The 21960-nt window shown below is 40.4% G+C and overlaps 1 protein-coding gene across 4 annotated transcripts in view; it reads left to right on the forward strand.

The window, feature by feature from the left end:
- Nucleotides 1–21960, forward strand: part of SEMA3C (semaphorin 3C) — a 189666-nt gene that overhangs the window by 158773 nt on the left and 8933 nt on the right. For all 4 annotated transcript variants that reach the window (XM_073619573.1, XM_073619571.1, XM_073619574.1 and 1 more), the window contains 3 exons: nt 5548–5705; nt 9456–9523; nt 13192–13322. In XM_073619573.1, the coding sequence (XP_073475674.1) occupies nt 5548–5705; nt 9456–9523; nt 13192–13322 (357 nt within the window). The remainder of the gene's footprint in view (nt 1–5547; nt 5706–9455; nt 9524–13191; nt 13323–21960) is intronic.

A 21960-nucleotide genomic window follows, 5' to 3' on the forward strand; every position in this document is an offset into this window, starting at 1 on the left:
GTTAGGGACTGTAGGTTTGTTCTTAAGTTAAATCTGTTTGTAAGTCGGAACAGGTACATTTTTTAAGTGTAGCTCCAGCCAAAAAAGCTATTTTTAAGCTTTTTGGATAGCATAGGGAAGGGTTAACACCCCTGTAACATTTGGTTTGCTGTGTGTGCCCCTGTTCAGAAGATTTCACCACACTTTCTGTCCCAATGACAATTGGATTTTGAAAATTTTGGGTTGTTGTGGAAACAAGCCTTGGTGATAAAGCATCAGTGGAGGTACCTTTTCCCCATAATAGCTCTTACAGGAGTGAATTTCCCATCCTAGGGGTAGATTTGCTCTCACTTCCTGTTGTCTCCCTCCGTTTGTAAGTAGGAGTCGTTTGTAAGTCGGATGTTTGTAACTAGGGGACCCCCTGTATTGTACAGGTATCTGCACCCCCCTCCCCCCTGAAAGGTGCCAAATGTGACACCGGAGGGGGGGAGGGTTCCGAAAAGCGGAGATTCCATTTTTGTGTGAACCTCCGCTTTAACCCCTTCATGCCTAAGCCTTTTTCTGACATTTGTTGCTTACAAGTTAAAATTCATATTATTTTCTAGAAAATTACTTAGAACCCCAATCATTATATATATATTTTTTTATCAGAGACCCTAGAGAATACAATATTTTATGTCACATGGTATTTGCCCAGTGGTCTTTCAAATGCAGTTTTTTGGGGAAAAAAGACACTTTCATGAATTTAAAAATTGGGCCTTTGGTGGTGGTGGTGGTGCTGGTGCCACAGCACTGTAAGTCCTGAGTACCTGTCACAATCCATATGAGTACCAGAGTACCTGTCACAGTCCATATGAGTACCCGAGTACCTCTCACAGTCCATCTGAGTACCTGAGTACCTGTCACAGTCCATCTGAGTACCTGAGTACCTGTCAGTTCATCTGAGTACCTCAGTACCTGTCACAGTCCATCTGAGTACCCGAGTACCTGTCACAGTCCATCTGAGTACCCGAGTACCTGTCACAGTCCATATGAGTACCCGAGTACCTGAGTAACTGTCAAAGTCCATATGAGTACCTGTCACAGTCCATATGAGTACCTGTCACAGTTCATATGAGTACCGAGTACCTGAGTAGCCTGTCACCGCCCTTCAGAGTACCCGAATACCAGTCACCAGCCCATCAGAGTACCCGAGTACCTATCTGTAGCCCATCAGAGTACCCGAGTACCTGTCACCCGACCATCAGAGTACCTGAGTACCTGTCACCAAGCCATCAGAGTACCCGAGTACCTGTCACCAGCCTATCAGAGTACCCGAGTACCTGTCACCAGCTCATCAAGTTAACCGAGTACCTATCTGCAGCCCATCAGAGTACCCGAGTACCTATTTGCAGCCCATGCCTCATAGAATATAAGTTGGGGTGTTTGCTTTACAAAATGGGTTCATTTTGTGGGTAATTCCATTGTCCTGGTGCTTAAGGACCTTTAAAAGTGTGATAGGTAGAAATGAAATGAGATGTGTAATTTATGCTCCTAGAACGCCTGAAGGTACTACTTCATAATATCATCGTTTTTGCGGCAAAATTGGTCCCATAGGAATGAATGGGAAAATGTTCAAAACTAGAGTGGGAGGTGACAAAAGCTGAAAAATCAGAACATTATTTCTAAACTGCCAGCACTCCCTCATTTTCAAGCCCACCTACACAAATCTTATATCAAAACGTTCAGCTATCCCTGCTGCCACTACACATGTCCACGGCTAAGCCATAGTCCTGATAGTTTTCACAATATGACCATTTGTTTGCAACTCACGGGTCTTGTGATTCTCACAATATAAAGATCTTCGCTGTAGGATTTATAGTTTTTAAAATACGATCGTTTGAAGTACTGCAGTTATTACAGCTATCATGATCCTGTGTATTGAGCAGTGGTTATGAAGTTATGCTTCATACAGGACATGAGCGTTGCTAGGAAACAGTGGTTGTAAACACAAGATGCTGAGACCCCCCAAATGCATGTGGTCATACCTTCATCTGCTAGGCTGGGGAAATGTTCAAAACTAGATTGGGAGGTGACAAAAGCTGACAACCCCATAATCAGCCAAAACATTATGACCACCCCATGATCAGCCAAAACATTATGACCGCCCCATGAAAAAAAAAATTATTTTTGAAAAAAAAAAAAATCATTTTTGAAAAAAAAAAATCATTTTTGAAAAAAAAAAATTCATTTTTGAAAAAAAAAAATCATTTTTGAAAAAAAAAAATTCATTTTTGAAAAAAAAAAATTTTTTAAAAAATTTATAATTTTTGAAAAAAAAATTATTTTTGAAAAAAATGTTCAGCTCTTTCAGCTAATGATGGGACTTCGTCAACTTTTTTACTACTATTTATACTTTTTAAAATATTAAGCTTTTTAACACTTTTCACACTAACTCCAGCCACTCCAACCACACAACAGTTACTCAAGCCACTCCACCCAGTTACTCCGCCCACTCCAGTTGTAGAGGCAAGAACACTTTTCACAATTTCCCCAGAAATTGTAGCTTTTCTAGTTTCTAGGGAGATTCACCCTCTCTATCTGTCCTGTTTACCATTATCATTGAAAGTAAAAGTAAATGCCAAATTTTGGATTGTCCCAGAAAAGTAATAGAATGAAAATCTTCCAATGGGACACAGATCGCAAAAAAAAAAAAAAAAAAAAAACGACGGGAAAAAAAGCTGTGCTTATAGTTCTACTTTAAGGCAAATAGACTGCAATTTCCAAGTTTCTCCACAGCTTAGTAAATGAGGTAAAGCTTCACTTTACAAAGAATACCCAATCACATGCAAGGAAAATAAAAAACAATAATTTTTGCTTGTACATGATTAGATCATGGAAGCTAGCAGAGACCCTCCTCATTTACTAAGCTCTGGAGTATGTGCACTTGCAAACTCCTTAGTCTGTGCCTTTAGTAAATCTTAGTGAATCCTATCCTATTACATGTAGTAAACTATACTTATTTTCTCTTGTAATTTCTCCAGTTTTTTTAGACTTTTTTTGTGTATATACAAGCATATATATCATTGGCTTCAAAAAAACTCCCAATCACTCCAAACATAATACAATGTACATGCATATCACAATGGTCTTGTTAGAACATATGTCATATGTAATGGGAATACTTATTTTTAGATGTCTTTGGCTCAAATATTGGATTAGGGATTTACAAGTATTCTTACAAAGGTGTGGAACTTGAGCTGTTAGGAGAGGGGTGTCATCAATTTGAAGGTTTGACAGATGAATATCAGAGTGACATTTTCAAGAACATCAGAGAATGACGATGACTATTCTCTAACAAGAAAAAACAGACCTGTCCAAAGATGTAGCAATGACTTTGCAATTATTACAGCAAAAAAATTACGTCAAAAATCAAACACATATATAAATACCCTTCTTCAACCAATAAAAAAGACAACATTGTAATTTTTTTATTGGTGGAAGAAGGGTATTTATATGTGTGTGATTTTGATACTATTTTCATACAATATTTGAAATTTTTAAAGATATGTATTTACTTAGTTGTTTTTGATACACCACGTGTGTCCTGTGAAAGCAGCTTCCCTTTGACTGGTATTCTAGTCACCTTTTTTCTTTTGTATTAAAGCAGAGTTCCAGCCTGGGGGAAAACAATTAAGTCAGCAGCAACAAATACTGTAGCTGCTGACTTTTAATATAAGGACACTTTCTTGTCCAGGGAGCCTGTGATTTCGGCACCCCAAGCTGATCAATCCATCGACTCCGGGTGCAGGTGCCAGCATTGCTAGTAAGGAAAACCGGCAGAGAAGCCTTCAGGCCTTCAGCCGGTTTCCTACTGCGCATGTGCAAGTCGTGTGGTTTCGGGATGGTCACGTCGTCTTCTGGGATACACACAGGTCCCAGTAGGCAGGGGGGGCACGATCCGATCGCAGAAATGACGTACCTCGCCACGGCGGTGCTAAACAGGAAGACAGCAAATTACCCCATGGAAACAAGGTAAATCAAGTCCAAAAAAATAAAAAAAACCATCCAATGTGGTTTTAACTTACTGCTATGAAGCGGACAGTGCAAGCATCCAAATGTGGGTGGAACTTCGCTTTAATACATATGCTGCAGAGTTGGCATATTTCTACGGTTTAAACCATTTTACCTCTTTATGAGCACTAAAAACCAACAGGGGTTCTACTTCTTCTCCACTGCATCTATACCACTGGATATCACATGAGATAAAATGTGAATTGCAAACGAATTAGGGAAAAATGCTATGAGCTATTTTACTGCAAATTTTAAAGATGAAAAAACATTTTGTGAATGGGGCCCAGTATCTTGCATCTCAATGTGTGCCATTCCAGAGTTTGTAATTCCGTAAAGCCAGTGACATATATAGTTCTTGAATAGGTGTATTTATAGTCAAAACTGTTCTTATTTTTTAGTTTTGTATAGAATAGGGAAGGGTTAAAAGGTTATTAGGTTATTTTTTTTGCAGTCTGTGTTACATTGCAGAGATTTCCCTTTACTTTCGATTACTTCCTGTTCCTTAGATGCAAATGGAATTAAAAGTAAATCCCTACAAAATGCAGACCTTCAGCCCATCCTCCATTCATAGAGCTCCTTTTCTTCATTGTAAAGCTTCTATGAATTTATTAATTGATGATGGGGCAGAAGGGGTGGTTATAGTTGTCATTCTTGAGGAGTGCATATGACAGGTTCCTCAGCTCATATTAACCACTTGCCTACTGGACACTTTTACCCCCTTCGTGCCCAGGCCAATTTTCAGCTTTCAGTGCTGTTGCACCTTGAATGACAATTGTGCGGTCATGCAACACTGTACCCATATGATTTTTTTTATATTTTTTTCACATAAATAGAGCTTTATTTTAGTGGTATTTAATCACCACTGGGTTTTTTTATTTTTTGCTAAACAAATGAAAAAATACAGAAAATTGTGAAAAAAAACCCAGAAAAATTATTTTTTCACAGTTTGTTATAAAATTTTGCAAACAGGTCATTTTTCTCCTTTACTGATGTGCGCTGATAAGGCTGCACACTGATGGGCATTGATAGGCTGTACTGATGGGCACTGATGAGGTGGCACTGATGGGCACTGATAGGTGGCACTGATGGGCACTGATAGATGGCACTGATGAGGCGGCACTGGTGGGCACTGATGAGGCTGCACTAATAGGCGGCACTAATAAGCACTGATAGGCAGCACTGATGGGCACTGATAGGCAGCACTGACAGGCGACACTGATAGGTGGCACTGATAGGTGGCACTGATGGGCACTGATAGGCAGCACTGATTGACAGCAGTGATTAACACTGGTGGGCACTGATTGGCAGCACTGTTGGGACTGCACTGATAATCAGGACACTGCCCTGATTATCAGTGCCGATGTCCCTTTAACAAAAAACCTCTGCACAATATTATTTATTGTTTATGAATTGTTAGGGGCTGATGAACGTGGAAAGAAGCTGTCATATAGCAGTTTTTATTATTATTATTACTAAAACAAGGTTTGTTTAAAAATCCAATTTATATTTTCACAGCAACAACTGTATGTCAGTTCAGAAGAGGGAGTAACTCAAGTATCTTTACATCGCTGCCATATCTATGGAACTGCCTGTGCCGACTGCTGCCTTGCCAGGGATCCCTACTGTGCTTGGGATGGAAAGGATTGTTCCAGATTTTATCCATCAGGGAAAAGGTGAGCATCTGGAAGGTAATATGAACCTAAGCAACATTAGGATCAATCTACTGTATGACCCAGTCTGCAAAAATTATCATCATTCTGGTTTAACAATGAATTCAGTTTTATAAGATTAAGGAGTTATAGCAAAGACCTCAAACCTAGTGCTGTTATGGTTTTTTGCCATTAACTGAAAATATTTCTATGGAGAAACCAGAAGTAGCTGGGTAAAAAAAAGATGACACTATACTGCTGAACCTGCACTCTCTCTATGACATGATTGTCCTTATCCATGGTGGATTTTGGGAAAGATGGGGTTTTTAAGATTTGGGTGGATCTACCCCTCTACTAAATTATCTACATTTTCAGACTAATCATAAAGCGTTTGCTGGAAAGCCGCTAGCAAGCAGTCTGACAACAGTCAAATGATAGCACAATGGGCAACAAACTTACTCATAGACAAAGCAACATTTTGATAATTGGAAATTTTGGTCATGTTCAGTCTATACAATTACTGTGATAGGCCAGTAATCTAGCAAAACTTTTAGAGGGCAATCTATTATTATTTCAACATTCTTGCAAGTGTAACAAATAATTCCTGTAATATTTGTAATATGTGTGTAGTAGTTTCCCTTTTGCCTTTCACTGAGTAAATGTAACAACTGCTAACATTCAATGCTAAGAGAAAAATAGTTACATAGTTACATAGTAGGTGAGGTTGAAAAAAGACACAAGTCCATCAAGTCCAACCTATGTGTGTGATTATGTGTCAGTATTGCATTGTATATCCCTGTATGTTGTGGTCATTCAGGTGCTTATCTAATAGTTTCTTGAAGCTATCAATGCTCCCCGCTGAGACCACCGCCTGTGGAAGGGAATTCCACATCCTTGCCGCTCTTACAGTAAAGAACCCTCTACGTAGTTTAAGGTTAAACCTCTTTTCTTCTAATTTTAATGAGTGGCCACGAGTCTTGGTAAACTCTCTTCTGCGAAAAAGTTTTATCCCTATTGTGGGGTCACCAGTCCGGTATTTGTAAATTGAAATCATATCCCCTCTCAAGCGTCTCTTCTCCAGAGAGAATAAGTTCAGTGCTCGCAACCTTTCCTCATAACTAAGATCCTCCAGACCCTTTATTAGCTTTGTTGCCCTTCTTTGTACTCGCTCCATTTCCAGTACATCCTTCCTGAGGACTGGTGCCCAGAACTGGACCGCATACTCTAGGTGCGGCCGGACCAGAGTCTTGTAGAGCGGGAGAATTATCGTTTTATCTCTGGAGTTGATCCCCCTTTTAATGCATGCCAATATTCTGTTTGCTTTGTTAGCAGCAGCTTGGCATTGCCTGCCATTGCTGAGCCTATCATCTACTAGGACCCCCAGGTCCTTTTCCATCCTAGATTCCCCCAGAGGTTCTCCCCCCAGTGTATAGATTGCATTCATATTTTTGCCACCCAAATGCATTATTTTACATTTTTCTACATTGAACCTCATTTGCCATGTAGTCGCCCACCCCATTAATTTGTTCAGGTCTTTTTGCAAGGTTTCCACGTCCTGCGGAGAAGTTATTGCCCTGCTTAGCTTAGTATCGTCTGCAAATACAGAGATTGAACTGTTTATCCCATCCTCCAGATCGTTTATGAACAAATTAAATAGGATTGGTCCCAGCACAGAACCTTGGGGAACCCCACTACAAATAGCTTAAGAACATTTGACCATGGAAGTTAATAGGCGAAGATCAACCAACAGAGGACATATCATGAAGAAGACTCCTGTACTGTGTCCGGTCTATGGGGAATCTTGTGCGAACAGCCAAACAAACGGGTGCTAGGCCTGTGAAAAGAACCTCCAGATTCTGCAGCAAAACATTTAGTAGTGGTATTATTCCATTAAGCCTTACACCATAACCCCCCCCCCCCCACCCCTGCCTTCATCATGCTGGTATAGTTCATACAGGGAGGGCCCATTTGTCCTCCCCTTAACTGGAAACCCAGGCTGCATGCTTGGATAAGGGCCTGGAATAGATTTTGGGGTAACCTCACACTTTTCTTTTTTCATGAGGTTCCCCCTTAAAATCCATACCAGACTCAAATGGTCTGGTATGGAATTGGGGGGGGGCTCTTAAAACCCTCTCTTAAAACCTACACCAGACCTAAAGAGCTTGGTATGATGTCTTTTACACTCTTCCCACTGTTTGTATACATTTACCTGTCAATTGGGTATCCCTGCCTGATGGCTGAAAGTGCCGGGGAGGGTTGAGTCATTGGTTGTTGGGACACCATTGGATGCTGGCTCTCTAACAAACAAGAGGAAGCTGTCACATTTAGCAGTGGTAATAATACCAGCTGGAGGTTCATTCAGCTGGGGGAACACCTATTCTTTCAGTCGTTTGCATAAGAGATTCCAAAGACTGCACGCAGTGCAGAAGTTTTCCTTATGGTATGTCACCTGTTGGTCGAATGTTCTTAGCCTATCAATTTTTATGTTCAAATGTTCATAAGTTATTTTCCTCTTAGCATGGAATGTTAGGGATTGTTACATTTGCAAGAAGGAAACAAAAACACATAATGGATATTATTTGTTATGCTTCCGCAAATGTTGAGAAAATGTTTTTATAAATTGGCCCCTTACTGTTTCATTGTGTGTAGCTACAGAGATATGGGACTTAATGTCTAGTAACTGCTAATTTCTAAGAATATTTAATATGTTAAGTTTTGATTCCAGGACTGTGGTAAAGCTTCAATTCCTATACAAGCGCAGATTGCCAACAAACACTTTCCTAAACCATTAACTCTGCCACCTTCTAATCTTTACATTAACCTACTGTACATTAACCCATTTACTTTGTCACCTATAATTTCAAGATATTCTGTAAATTAACACAGAATTTTAATCCTCCACACTTAACTTTAATTTGGGTCTACACGGGCATTTTTTTTTTGTGCTCAACACAGCAGGTTGAACAAAAAAAACTCACCGATCCCTGCATCAACGCAATGATGTGTGCAGCATGGATCTTTCCTGCTGTTCTTATGTATTCAAAGGGGGATACGTCCCCCCTCCCCCCATCAGAATACACTGATCAATACTTGCAGCCCGAGAGTGCTAATTGAATGCTGGTTTTCCAACAAGACCGTTTGTCAGAAGCATGTTGTTAGACCGGCTTCTCTTGAACAAACAGCGGTACACACGTGGCATACATACCAGGCTTTAGCCTAGCACATAACCTTAAACTTAGACCTTATATTGGATCTCCAAACTCCTAAGTTAGAACTTAACATAGCCCTTAACACGTATCCTATTCCTAATACTTTATTTTATCTCCCTTTCTAGCCTTAACCCTATATTTAACACCTAAATTTAAGCCCCCAATCCTTTGAAGAAACCTGTACTAAAAAAACGTAGAGAATATGTGTAGAAATATCAGTTGTCACATTGTACTGCTAAAACATGCTACTCCATCAATATATAACACTATGCTTGGCTATCATACCACAGCAGCTTACGCATCAGTATTCACAATAATTGCTCCAAGCTGTGGCCATGTGACCAAAGTTTAACCATAATGGCTGTAGCTGTGAGTTGTAGGAAGCCAACAAAAGTACTTTAAGTTTTACTGAGGTTTGGTAACTGTGTTTTCATGTGAAACTGCCAGTAGTATGCAAAAAACAATATAGTTTTTTTTATATATATAAATTGCTCTTTGTATTTATAGAAATGTATATCTGAGCCTAGAATTTCAATTAATCTTGAATTGTTTTTCTGTGTTGTAGAAGAAGTAGAAGACAGGACATAAAACATGGAAATCCAGTTACCCAGTGCCGTGGATATAACTTGAAAGGTGCATAACACATTGTCTTCATTTGTCTTTTTATAATTGTTCAATGTTGAAATAATAATGTATATTACTTTCACTGGATACATAATCACTAGGTGGATCCCTCATAAATAACCAAGGTTTACTGACTTGTATAGTTAAAGGTGACAAGAAGTGGCGCCAAACATGCTCCTGTAAACATGCAATGCAAGCATTTTTGCATTAGAACTCCTGTTCTCCTCCTCATCCCTTCCCACCCAGGATGCCCAATTAAGAAAAAAAAGGAGGTTCACACCCCAGTTGACTGCAACTGCTACCAAAACACGTGAAATAGTGTCCATAGCTCAAGAGCTCTGAGAGAAGAAGACAACCAAGAGAGAAGACCACAAACCAGGGAGAAGACACAGGAAGACAATTACATATGATGTCACAGATTAAACTACTTTTCGTTCACCCAAACAAAAATGTCTTAGTGTGCATATATGAGCAAGAAGGTTTGCAAAACACTTCAAAAATGCATCTCTACGCACATAAAATGCTTCAAAATTGTCTGTAAAACATTCAGCTAAGGTGTGAATGGGAGCTACAATTTTTTTTTAAAAAAAGCTCTACCCAAGATTTTGCTGTTATTCTGCATCAGGCATGGTAATGTATTTTCCTTGTATGCTAAGGATGTGTGGTCTAAATTGCCACAGCCATTGAAGTGTTGTTAAAGCAATGCTATTTCTTATTAAATAGATGAGAAACCAGGCCTATTCCCAAAACAAACAAGCGCTTTTGAAGTGATGAAATGAAACAGATTGAATCAAATAGCCAAAATAATGGCAACAGCTGCTGCCTAAAAAACAACTCTTTTTGGAAAAAAGAATCAAAATACAATTAAAACAAACAAAATCGATGGACTCGGGCAGCGCTTATATATATGATTAATCATATGACATGAGAAATCTATTCAATATATGTCCATTCTATGTAGTCCGTACACAAATATAAAATTTTATATATATATATAACCCAGGAGTTTGTCATCGATTGTTGCAGAAAAACAGCCAGTCCTTTAAAATCATTTAAGATAAAGTCACTTGAAATGAAGTCACTTGAAATGAAGCATTACTGTCACCAGAAGAAAGCACCTTCACACGTGCACAGAGAGAGAAGGTGGTGTGCAGGAAGAAAAAACTCTTACCAGATAAGAGACTAATCTTTGCATGTATATCTCAAAGCAGTGGAACATCTCTGCAGGTATCTTCCTTCCCTGTCCAATCCATGACAGCCACTCAGATCGCTCAGTGAAGAGAAGAAAAGAGGGATCGGACATAGCGTAATCTCGTTTTCAACAATCTTTAATACCATTAAGGAGCAAACCCCCCTTCACGATGTACACTTACTGTACAAGAAATCACATATATTATGGCAATGTTCACAACATGACATCAGATAACATCAGGTATCGTACAGCGTCTCCTACCGCTCTCGGCTTATATAACCTTTGAGGGTCCATGCTGTGTTCCTGGGCTTACTGATGAGACTTCGTACATCGTTTGGCTCCACCCTGATGCGTTTCGTCACTCACGACATCATCTGAGGGACCCTCAGATGATGAAACGCGTCAAACTTTTAATAAACTAACATGATAAAGAAATCAACAAGTGGTATATACATATTCAAGCACGGACCTGCAGGTGTATGCGTGCGGGATGACATCATAGATACAGCTCCACCCATCATGTTTCCCCGTAGTAGGCGTCCTCAGGAAAGGAAACTCAAGTCTGGTATTCAGGTTTTTTTAAGGTGATGCAGTCAGTAGTTTTAGACCAAGCGCAATGATATATTTTATTTTTTATTCTATCTTATGTGGTATGCTTGTAGTCTCTGACCATCTCCTGTAGCAATTCTGCAATCTCATATAATCTTCTGTTGCAATTCTACAGTTTTTAAAGGTCTCTCCTGTTGTACTTATGTGTGCAGTCTCTGACAATCGTCAGTAGCATAAGATTTCCTGAATATTATGTGTTACTCTTGGTGATGTCAAGAGCTCCAGTTGACCTCCCCTGGTGAACACATGTTAACTATGTTTAATTAGGTATACCTGCAACATTTAGCAGGAAAACATGTCTATTATAATGGAAAATGTTTTCCTGCCTTGCACTTTGGTATTTAGGAAGAAAAGAATAGAAAACTTGTTTCTGCGTGTTTGAAAATACTATAATTTTATTTTTATATTTTCATTTTTATACTGTTATGTGGAAACAAAGTACAGACAAAAAACATTTATAAAGGATATATTGTATAAGCAAACAGTGGGGTTTACTTACTAAAACTATAGTGCACAATCCAGTGCAGCTCTGCAGAGAAACCAGTCAGCTTCCAGATGTTATTGACAAAGCTAAATTGAACAAGCTGAAGTTAGAAGCTGATTGGATACCATGGACAGCTGCATCAGATTCTGAGTGCACCGATTTTTGTAAATCTCCCCCCAGTATATCAAGTATGGTGCAGCAAGACACTGAAAGTGAACCTAGACTCCGGCAACCTTTTTCTCCAAACATCTCAAGATGTGATGTGACAAATGCTGTGCTCAGGCCCACTTTTTCATCCATTCCATAGCACTTTATGGCTACGTGCCAACACCAGGCAGTATTCCTGATTCCTTATGGCATCATCAATGACATCATTAATAGGTTCCTTTGAGGCCAGAAAACAGAGAGTGTCTGGGCACTGTTATATGTGCAAAAGTGCTCTCCTGCTTATAAATGAGAATTGTATGTGAAAGGAACATTTTTACTGATTTTTTGGCACATTAAACAGTGTTAATGGTTTTTTGAAAGACAGCCAAACTTTTTATTTTAAGTATATGTCTGCTTAAAGTTGAATGACTTCAGTGGCAATAAATATCTAATCAGTGTGCCGGAACAGCAAGATAAGTAATTGCTTTTTATTTTTAGAATTCTAATTTAAGATGCAGCTGACATGTCACATGTACTCTTTGCTTATGTGCTGTTATAGTCAATTATAATGTAAGTTAAAGCTGTCAATTTTACTGCTAATATGAATTTACCATCAGTACTAAATAAGAAAAGTGTAACTTAGTACACATGAATAGTTTCCTTCATGTGGTCAAGTGAAATGCATACAAATGCTTGTAGACTGTACAGTTGCCACTTACTATATTTAGTGTAAGTCAATGCAAAAGTCCAAAAGCCAATAATCCTGTTGCTAACCACTGTAAAGGAAATAATAACCACAGTAGTATACTATTTCCAATAGCCACAAAATATTCAACATTTTAATGAAAAATAGAATCTTTTTTAGGGCATTTTTTATGAAATTACATTATTTACTAGTCACTGTATAGTGTTTCAATTTGAAAGCAAAATATTACTTTTGTTAATGTCATTCACCACAAAATCTGAAAATAGAGCATAGTTTCCGATTTTCAATCCCCCTGGCTTTTCACTTTACATTTCATTTATTGCAGAATAAAGTCAAGGTTCAGTAATAATTGATGATGTATGCCCACAGCCCAAGGTGCTGTCCAGCTCATAATGGTTTGCACCCAATGATGTGGCTGCGTTATATTTAATTTTTTCCTTTGGCTGTGTCCAAGATGGCTAAATATATTTAACAGATTTGGAAAAACTGATGTTTCTGGCATGGTTTGAAGTGTTTTTTTTCTCTTTCACTCTTATAAGGCTACAGGAGCACTGAAGAAATTGTACAGTATGGTGTAAGAAATAACACAACTTTCTTGGAGTGCAGTTCAAAATCTCCACAGGCCTCTGTCAGATGGCTGCTTCAAAAGGATAATGACCGAAGGAAAGAGGTGAGTTATGGTCCTGTAATATACAGCTCAACAAAGATGACTCATTTATTAATTTTTCAGCATATTCCAACCAAATAAAAACCAAGTCAAAGTAATATTTCACAGGCTAACCACAAGCATTCCCAGAGGAGGGGCAGCTGTAGGCATTCTAATGGGGCAGACTAGTTAAATTGGGTGAAGCAAAAGTCTTATCTTTGTTATCAGTATTAGTTACCTGCCTTGAACCCCATTGATGTTCTCCTTTTGAAAGCCAACTCTGTGTGGTTGCTAACTTCCCATCATGGCTTTTACTGACAGTTTGGGTCCCCACATCCCTCATCTTGGGATCACTATGGCAGCTGCCATAGTGATTTAGGGCCCATTCATACCTGAGGGTTTTCAGCTCGTAAAACTCTCATCTCAAAAGTTCCAAAACGCCCAACAAGCAAAATCCCATTAATTTAAATGGTCCCTGTTCACATCTGAGTGTTCTGTCTCCTGAAGCAAAACACCTGAAGCTCAAAAAGTACATGAGCTTCTTTTAAGGCAGATTACAGGCGTTATTCTGCTTTTTACACTGATGACCTTTTGACCTGTACAAAAACGCTGCAAAAACGTCCGAAAAAACACAAAAAAAACAACTGAAAACGATATGCTCAGGTGTAAATGCAGCCTTAATGTAGGCGTGAGGCTTAATTAAAAAAATTAGCCATCAAGCTGCAGATAAACTCGTGCCATCCTTAGGGCCTGTGTTGACAGGCTTTGAGCTTGTCAGGGGAAGTTGGCTAAATGTTACTGGCCTTCATACAACCTAGAAGACTGAGGACACCTAGCAGCAGATGAGAAGTACTGCGAGGGGGGGTAGTTTTAGATTGAAGGTGAGTATTGCAGCATAAGCTTTTTTTTTTAATCTTTTATGGACTTTTATTTTTTTTGTATGAAGTTTTGATTAAAATTCTATTTTAGCGAATTTACAGTTAAGTTCTGTCGCCAGTTTTAATTTAGCTGTTTTCTGTAATTTAACAAAAAATAGTGATAGAAATTTTTTCTTATGCAAAATACACAACACATCACAATTTGTTTTGCAATGGCATTTAAAGTGGTTGTAAACCCTTACAGACCACTTTTACCTACAGGTAAGCCTAGATTAAGGCTTACCTGTAGGTGCAAGAAATATCTCTTAACCTACACGGTTAAGGAGATATTTTCCTAAAAAGGGGCACCAATGTCTACGACACATGCGCACCGTAGGCAACGGTGCAAGCGCTCTGAGCATGCCGTTAGTGAAGGCTAACATGTCGTCACTGACGGCTCCCGCGAGCATGCGCTGGAGTGACATCATCACTGCTCCGGACACTCACAGCGCCGAAGCAGAGATATCCGGAAGGAAGCTGGACGCTTCGTGGAAGAGGGGACAGTGGTGACATCGCAGGCTCCTGTGTCAGGTAAGTGACACATAATGGGCTACTATGCGATGCATAGTAGCCCATTGTGCTTTACCTTTGCAGGGAAACAAAGAAGAAGTAAACCCATTAGGGTTTACTTCCCCTTACGCTAACATTAAAGAACCGCCAGGCAGGTACCACTTCTGTAGAAAGACCAGCATTGAAAAACAGATAGAAACATTACACACTGGGTTAAGTGGAGCAAGAAAAAGTATAATAGAACAAAGTCAATGAATATTTGCTTCTAATGTCTATTATTTTACTATCCTGCCTTACAAAAGATGGAGTGATACAGTAGTTTGATATTGAAAAATAGTATGTCAGACCAGGTGATTTATGCTGAGTAAGAAAGAACACTGGGTTGGTGGAAAAGAGGCAAGTGTATACAGTCTTTACACGCATAAATTATGTTTGCCTAAACAGATTGCTTCTTTTTTAACTTTGGATCAAGCAGGAGGATTTAGATATCCTTTGGGATTTGTATTACTTTCTCTGCTGTCCTACTAGCTAGAATTTCCTGATTACCTGTCCTAGCAACCACCACAGCATTGCACTGGAATGAACCTCCTTTTTTCTGTCTGTCTTGTGTTCTGCAATTAGAATCTACTTAAGACTGATGATGGTCTCACTTGTTCCATGGCTAATATTTCATGTGACTATGAAGTGAGCGAATGCCTTTGGCTACATTAACATGACAGTTTAGCAGTAGATAGTTCGCTGCATTCAGAGGCAGCTAAAGCCAACCAGTTCAGCAAAGACTGACCAAGATTCGATCCATGCATGGGCAGGCTAATTTATCCATCATCAACTTGGGTACAACCAGCCTGTCTAATTTTTAACATTTAATTACTGCTGGCAGCTATAGCCACTAACCGTAATCATTATGTTCCGCTGGCCAGGGAGGCTTCCCATGACCAAGCCCCCCCCCCCCCCGCCAGAAGAACGCAGTGGCGACTGTGTTGATGGGGATATCAAGTGATTTTCTTTCCATCACCTGTGGTGGCAGTAAAGAAAATCAAGTCAGCAGAGGCTCTATTTGTATGTAAATTCTAAGATTAGCAGTAAACATCAGCATACGGAGTACAAGTCAAGTGTGTATAGTTAACATTTACATCCAACAGCAGGAATCTACTAATATTTGCCAGCAGCTGCCCCTGGCTGCTGCCAACCTGCCATGTGATTGTAGCTTTAGTGTTCCTGATGGGAATGGAGAAATATGTGACACAGTTACCCCTGCTCTGCCACCCACCTAACTAATAATCATTTTTAAGTAGAAAGGACAACGCTTCACTATATTTTATTTAATTCATCTAGAAATATGACTTTCCCCATTCTATCAATCACTAAAAATGTTTTGGATTTACACTTTATAAGGTATATTTATAACAGTGAATGTGACATTCACTAAACATTCACTGCAGGTGAATATTCCTGGTGCATGTGTTTCAAATGACAGCATGCCCATGTTCTTTTGCTTCCTGTTAAAATTCCAGGAGTATTTTGGGCACTTTCATTTGCATCTTTATCTGTCATCTGCTGGAAGGCATTCCTTTGCCCATAGGACCTGGAGGAGCAGGCTTTGGACTTTAGATGTAGCTTGCCCATGACTTCACCTCAAACAGGAGTATGAGGGAATATAATTGATTTTATTATTTTCAGTAAGTCAGGTATTCTATGCTATTTTATATACATTTTATGAATATCAAAAGTTTTGGTATTCTGGAGTTTATATTATTTTTTTTCAGGTAAGTCTTATATGCATTATTATTATTATTATTATTATTATTAATAATAATAATAATAATACGTTGTTTTTTTTGGCCAATTCAAGTCTCAGGGCAAATTCTAACAATAAAACGAGTGTGCAGAAAATAGTTAAAGTTGATGTAAACCCAATGTCATCCTTTCTAAACTACTGCCATAGGGGTTATCTATAAGGATATACATGCCTCCTGCATGTATCTTTACCTGTCAAATGTCTCCCCTCTGTCTGTTATGAGACCCGCAAAACTGCATATTCTGTGGGTGGGTCTGTTGTCTGTAGCTCGGTGGGTGGAGTCGTGATGTCAGTAGACTCCCCGCCCACCTCTACACTCCCCTTGTCAATATGCATTTTCTCCTGTGTATTTCTTACACTGAACTTCTGCTATGATCTCTAACATCCAGTGAAAAGACAGGAAAGTAACCACATGACTTCAGCATGCCAAATCACGCTGAGGTGTGGAACAGCCAATCCTTGCAGAGCTGCTGAAGAAAGGAGTGGGGGTGGGAGTTAAAAAATAATGCATGTCTCAGGCTAGTGCACGAGATTTGTAAATCACCTGTCACTCACAGCAAGGGGGAGGATTTGACAAAGTTTTTCCCTGTTTGTCAAGTTTTATCTCACTGAACAATAAAAGAGGATTGCTCAGAGCTGGATTAACTCTTTGTGGCAAGACTCGGCTCAAATAATAGGAAATCTTATACTCTACATTATGACATAAAAAAAAATAAATAAAAAATTTCGGGTTTATATCCACTGTAATGTTATATGTCTTGCTTATTTTTTGTCCTTTTTTTTAATAACCACTCAGCCCCAGTAGAGAGGAGCTTGGACTTTGCTGCATAGAAGAGCTTTTGCTCCCTTTGTGAAAGCAACATTATCTCTGTAGCAATCTTATGTCCTTCCCACTAAGTCAAACCTACAGTGTGGGGGGCGTGGCTAATCAATGGCGCTGCCAAGACATACCAGCTGGGAGCTCTGAGCTTTTTATGCCACCAGTGGGTGATCCACCTGTGGCCTCTCTGGAGCACTGGGGACCTGACAGAACCATACTTTTTGCAGAACTCAGCCTCCCTCACTCTTACTCGGGGATCCAATATGACGCCACTGTGCCCAGCTGCAGCTGGATCTTCTCTACAAAAGAGACCAGGGAAGTCCAACAAGCAACACAGGCTGCCGCCACACAGCTAGATGCTCACCTGGACCCCCCAATTCAGTCAATACTTCTGCCTAGATCACACTCACCTACCGGCTCAGTGGCATCCATGGACCATGATCAACAGATTAATAAGAATCTACAAGCCCTCTTGACCCTCTTCCCAACTAAGCAAGACATATCAGAGATGGCAGCATCTATAGTGAGTACACTGTCCAAAAATATCCCTAACTTAAAACAACAGATAGATTCAGTTGCAACACAGGTGACTACTGTATAGACCACTACATCTAATCTAGAGACACGGGTAGCCGCTCTGGAACAGGCCCTGGTGTGGGAGTTGGACCATTTCCACAAAGTACAGGGAGCGTGTGGGGGCAGCACTTCTCTCCCCAGAGACATTCTCGCAAGAGTTCACTTTTACATGGTCAAGGAGGAGATCATATGGAGAACGTGGTCCAGAAGCCTTGTAGACTTTGACGGAGCCAGGATCAAATTTTTCCAGACCTCCCTTAACCTACTCTCCATATGAGGAGTGCTATAAGTCCCCTCCCGGAGATCCTCAGGACCGCGGGAGCAACAAACTGCTGGGGCCACCCTTTTCACTTGTTAGTGCGCAAGAACGGAGCCTCCTTTGCTCTCCACTACCGATACCCAACTGGCTGGAACTTCCTGACAGCACACCTGGGCCAAGGCCCCTACCTCCTAGGCTGTAACACGCTCAGAGACTCATATCATGCACGGTATCCAGAGACAACATAGAGCACCCTACCCAACCAGAGACCTGATAGTCAGCTATCACAGTGGGGTCATCCTTGCAGTTATTGTACATTCAGCAGACATCCTCCTACAGGTAGTCCAGAGAGGGAGTCTGTCTTTCATCTCTGTTTCAAAACTCTCTACACGGCAGCAGCATGGTTATAATTTGATACTAGTTATGTCTATATCCCACCTTGTGGGGGTTTACTGATGGTCCTCAGGGTGAAGCCATATGAGTACAGCCCCCAGCAGTGGACATTGCATTCTTTCAACCCACCGGGCTGGGGGAAGAGGGGGTATACAGACTCCAAACTATGAGATTATCCATGTGGCGAGTGCAGGACAGTGACTCATACTCTGATGCTGCAACCCACAGCCCCACAGGATGTGGGTTATGATGATGTCTTCTACCATTTTCTGTTGCTTTAATATATGTTAAGTTTGGTTGGAACATTTCATTTTGGGTTTACAGTGAGACTCTGCTTTAAGTGGCTGTATCTGAACATCATGATTCCACTGGAAAATGTTCCTTTTCGCTGGGCAGATAAAGCAATCATGTTCTTGGGCACACACATAACCAGGGAAACCACCGATTTTAAACCTTTGCTCCACAATATTAAACATGACTTCATGCAGTGGCATGCATTGACACTGACTTGGTTTGGATGCTGTAGTGCCTTCAAAATGGTCATTGTGCCAAGGATACTCTTCCTTCTCCAAACTCTACTGCTACAGCTCCCAGCTTAATATTTCCTCAGAATACAGTCTCTATTTAGTGCATTTCTTTGGTCACATAAGGCCAAGGTTGAACGCCCAGCTTTTAGCCAGACCTAGGGACAGAGGAGGCATTGGCCTTCTGGATATAGATCACTATTACTGGGCAGTCCATCTTACACACATTGTGGACTGGAATTGCAACAAACAAGTCAAACAATGGGTATACATGAGCTCAAAGTCTATCCTAGTCCACTGCATGGAATGCCTTGGCTACTGACCCAGGTAGTTTTCTCTTGGACTGCTTAGTGGCACTGTACAAGTGACAAGAGCTGCTTTTAGGACAACAGTTCTGTCATCCCCATATCGTCTATGACACCTATTATCAGGCACCCGGATTTCATACCTGGGTTCAGTAATAAAAAGCTTAGGCAATTACGCTCTAACGAACAGGGCCCTCTGATTCCTCCTGTATTGAATTGTATTGTACTTGTACTGTCTGCCCTAATGTTGTAAAGCGCTGCGTAAACTGTCGGCGCTATATAAATCCTGTATAATAATAATAATTACAACAGACGGGAAGTCCCATCTTCTTGATTTTTGGTCTTATGATAACCTTTCATCCCAAGAGAACTATCCTCCTGCTCTGATCCACCTTTGGACTTTAGGAGCACTATCCAGCTTAGACATTTTCTTCAGACACTTTGAAAAGCCGTTTATGTTTCTAGTAATCTTACCCATTATGAATCCATATTTCAGAGGGGTGAATCGACTAGACCCATGCTCTCACTTATTTATGGTCTCTTGACCACTCCATCTGATGCCCCAAATCTGAAGTTTATTCATCAATGGGAGACAGACCTTGGCGTGACTTTTATGCCTAAAAAGATTGACAAGATTCTTCACCTCTCTCACAAATAATCTATTGCAAATAGGTAACAATAAATGGGTTACAAGATACTATCCAGATAGTATCAGGTCCCATACTTTCTGCATAAAATCGACCCAAAAATTCAAGACATATGTTGGCTCTACCTTGAGGTATTGGCACAACTGCTCAAATCTTTTGGCATTGCCACAAATTCAGGCCTTTCTGTTTTTTCTGTAGGGTCTCTGCTAGAAAAATATATATATGATGTTTGGGGGTCCTAAGTAATTTTCTAGCAAAAATACTAATTTTGACTTGTAAGCAACAAGTGTCAGAAAAAGACCTGGTCTTTAAGTGGTTAAACTGACCTCATTTGCAGACCGAAGGTCATCCCTTTGATGTAAAAGAACCAAATGATACAATGTTTCTTTTTATCTCTCAGCGCTGAGCAATGTTGTGATAAACTTTGCTGGATTTTTTTCTTTAACTACTAGCTTACTGGGCACTTCACCTCCTTCCTGCCCAGACCAATTAACAGCTTTCAGCACTCTCACACTTTGAATGACAATAATTGCGCGGTCATACAACAATGTACCCAAATTAAATTTGTATCATTTTTTTCCCACGAATAGAGCTTTCTTTTGGTGGTATTTAATCACTGCTGGGGTTTTTTTTTGTTAAAAAAAAAAGAAACCGAAAATTTTGAGAAAAACAAACAAAACTGTTTTCTATTTTGTTATAAAATTTTGCAAACAGGCAATTTTTCTCCTTCATTGTTGTACGCTGATGAGGCTGCACTGATGTGCACTGATAGGCTGCACTGATGGGCACTAATGGGCACTGATAAGGCAGCACTGGTCGACACTGATGAGGCGGCACTGGTGTGCACTGAGAGGTGGCACTCAGAGCTGGCACTGATGGGCGGCACTGATAGGGGGCACTGATGGGTGGCAGCGATGGGCACTGATGGGTGGCAATGATGGGCGCTGGTAGGTGACACTGATGGGCAGCACTGCTAGGTAGCACTGATGATAAGGCACTGATTGGCACCACTGATGGTCATTGATAGGTGGCATGGTGGGCATTGATAGGTGGTACTGATTGGTGGAACTGATATGCATGGTGGGCCCTGATTGGTGGCACTGATATGCACTGGTGGGCATTGGCAGGTGGTACTGGCAGGCGGCTCTGATGGGCACAGATGATGTGGCTGTGCCTTTTCCTCTTCGGGACCGATGTCCCTTCCACAGAAGCCGGCGATCAGCTTTTTTTTTCTCCTCACGCTGTCAGCGTGAGGAGAGAAAAAAAAGCGATTACCGATCTTGTTTACATCATGTGATCAGCTGTCATTGGCTGAAAGCTGACCACGTGGTAAAGGGCCGGGATTGGCCCCTTACTCCGATCTGTGATCAGCGGAATCTCATTGACTCATTGATTACAGAGTGTGAACAACCCGCAGGGTAAGACATCATATGGCGGCCTCCCGGCAAAGTAGGTCCATGCTGTAGCCGTCATTCAGCTATAGTGCGGACACAAACGAGTTAAAAAGCTCTGAGCAGAGAACTGCTCTGCACTTGTTACATGAATCGTGGAAATGCCAGATTAAGATCGTGAGGAGGGTTGAATCGAGATCATGATTTGTTAACGATTAATCATGCAGCTCTAATCTATATATATATATATATATATATAAAACCTGCATGAATTCAAGTTTTACAAATTGACCATAAGTATAGTTTTATATATACTGTAACAATGAATGGGGTTCATGTCATACGAAAGGGGGACAGATTGCGTTGGTATGACCATTATAAAAAGGAGAAGAGAGGAGAAGTTTGTCCTCTGATAACACCTGAGATCTGTCTAGAAGGAGGAGGGCTGCCTGTGATCTCCTGATACACTTGTGTGATTACAGAGCAGCTGAGTTTTAAAAATGAATCCAAAGTTAAAAAGGC

The sequence above is a fragment of the Aquarana catesbeiana genome, linkage group LG03 (assembly GCF_042186555.1).
Source record: "Aquarana catesbeiana isolate 2022-GZ linkage group LG03, ASM4218655v1, whole genome shotgun sequence".
In the NCBI taxonomy this organism is placed as follows: Eukaryota; Metazoa; Chordata; class Amphibia; order Anura; family Ranidae; genus Aquarana; species Aquarana catesbeiana.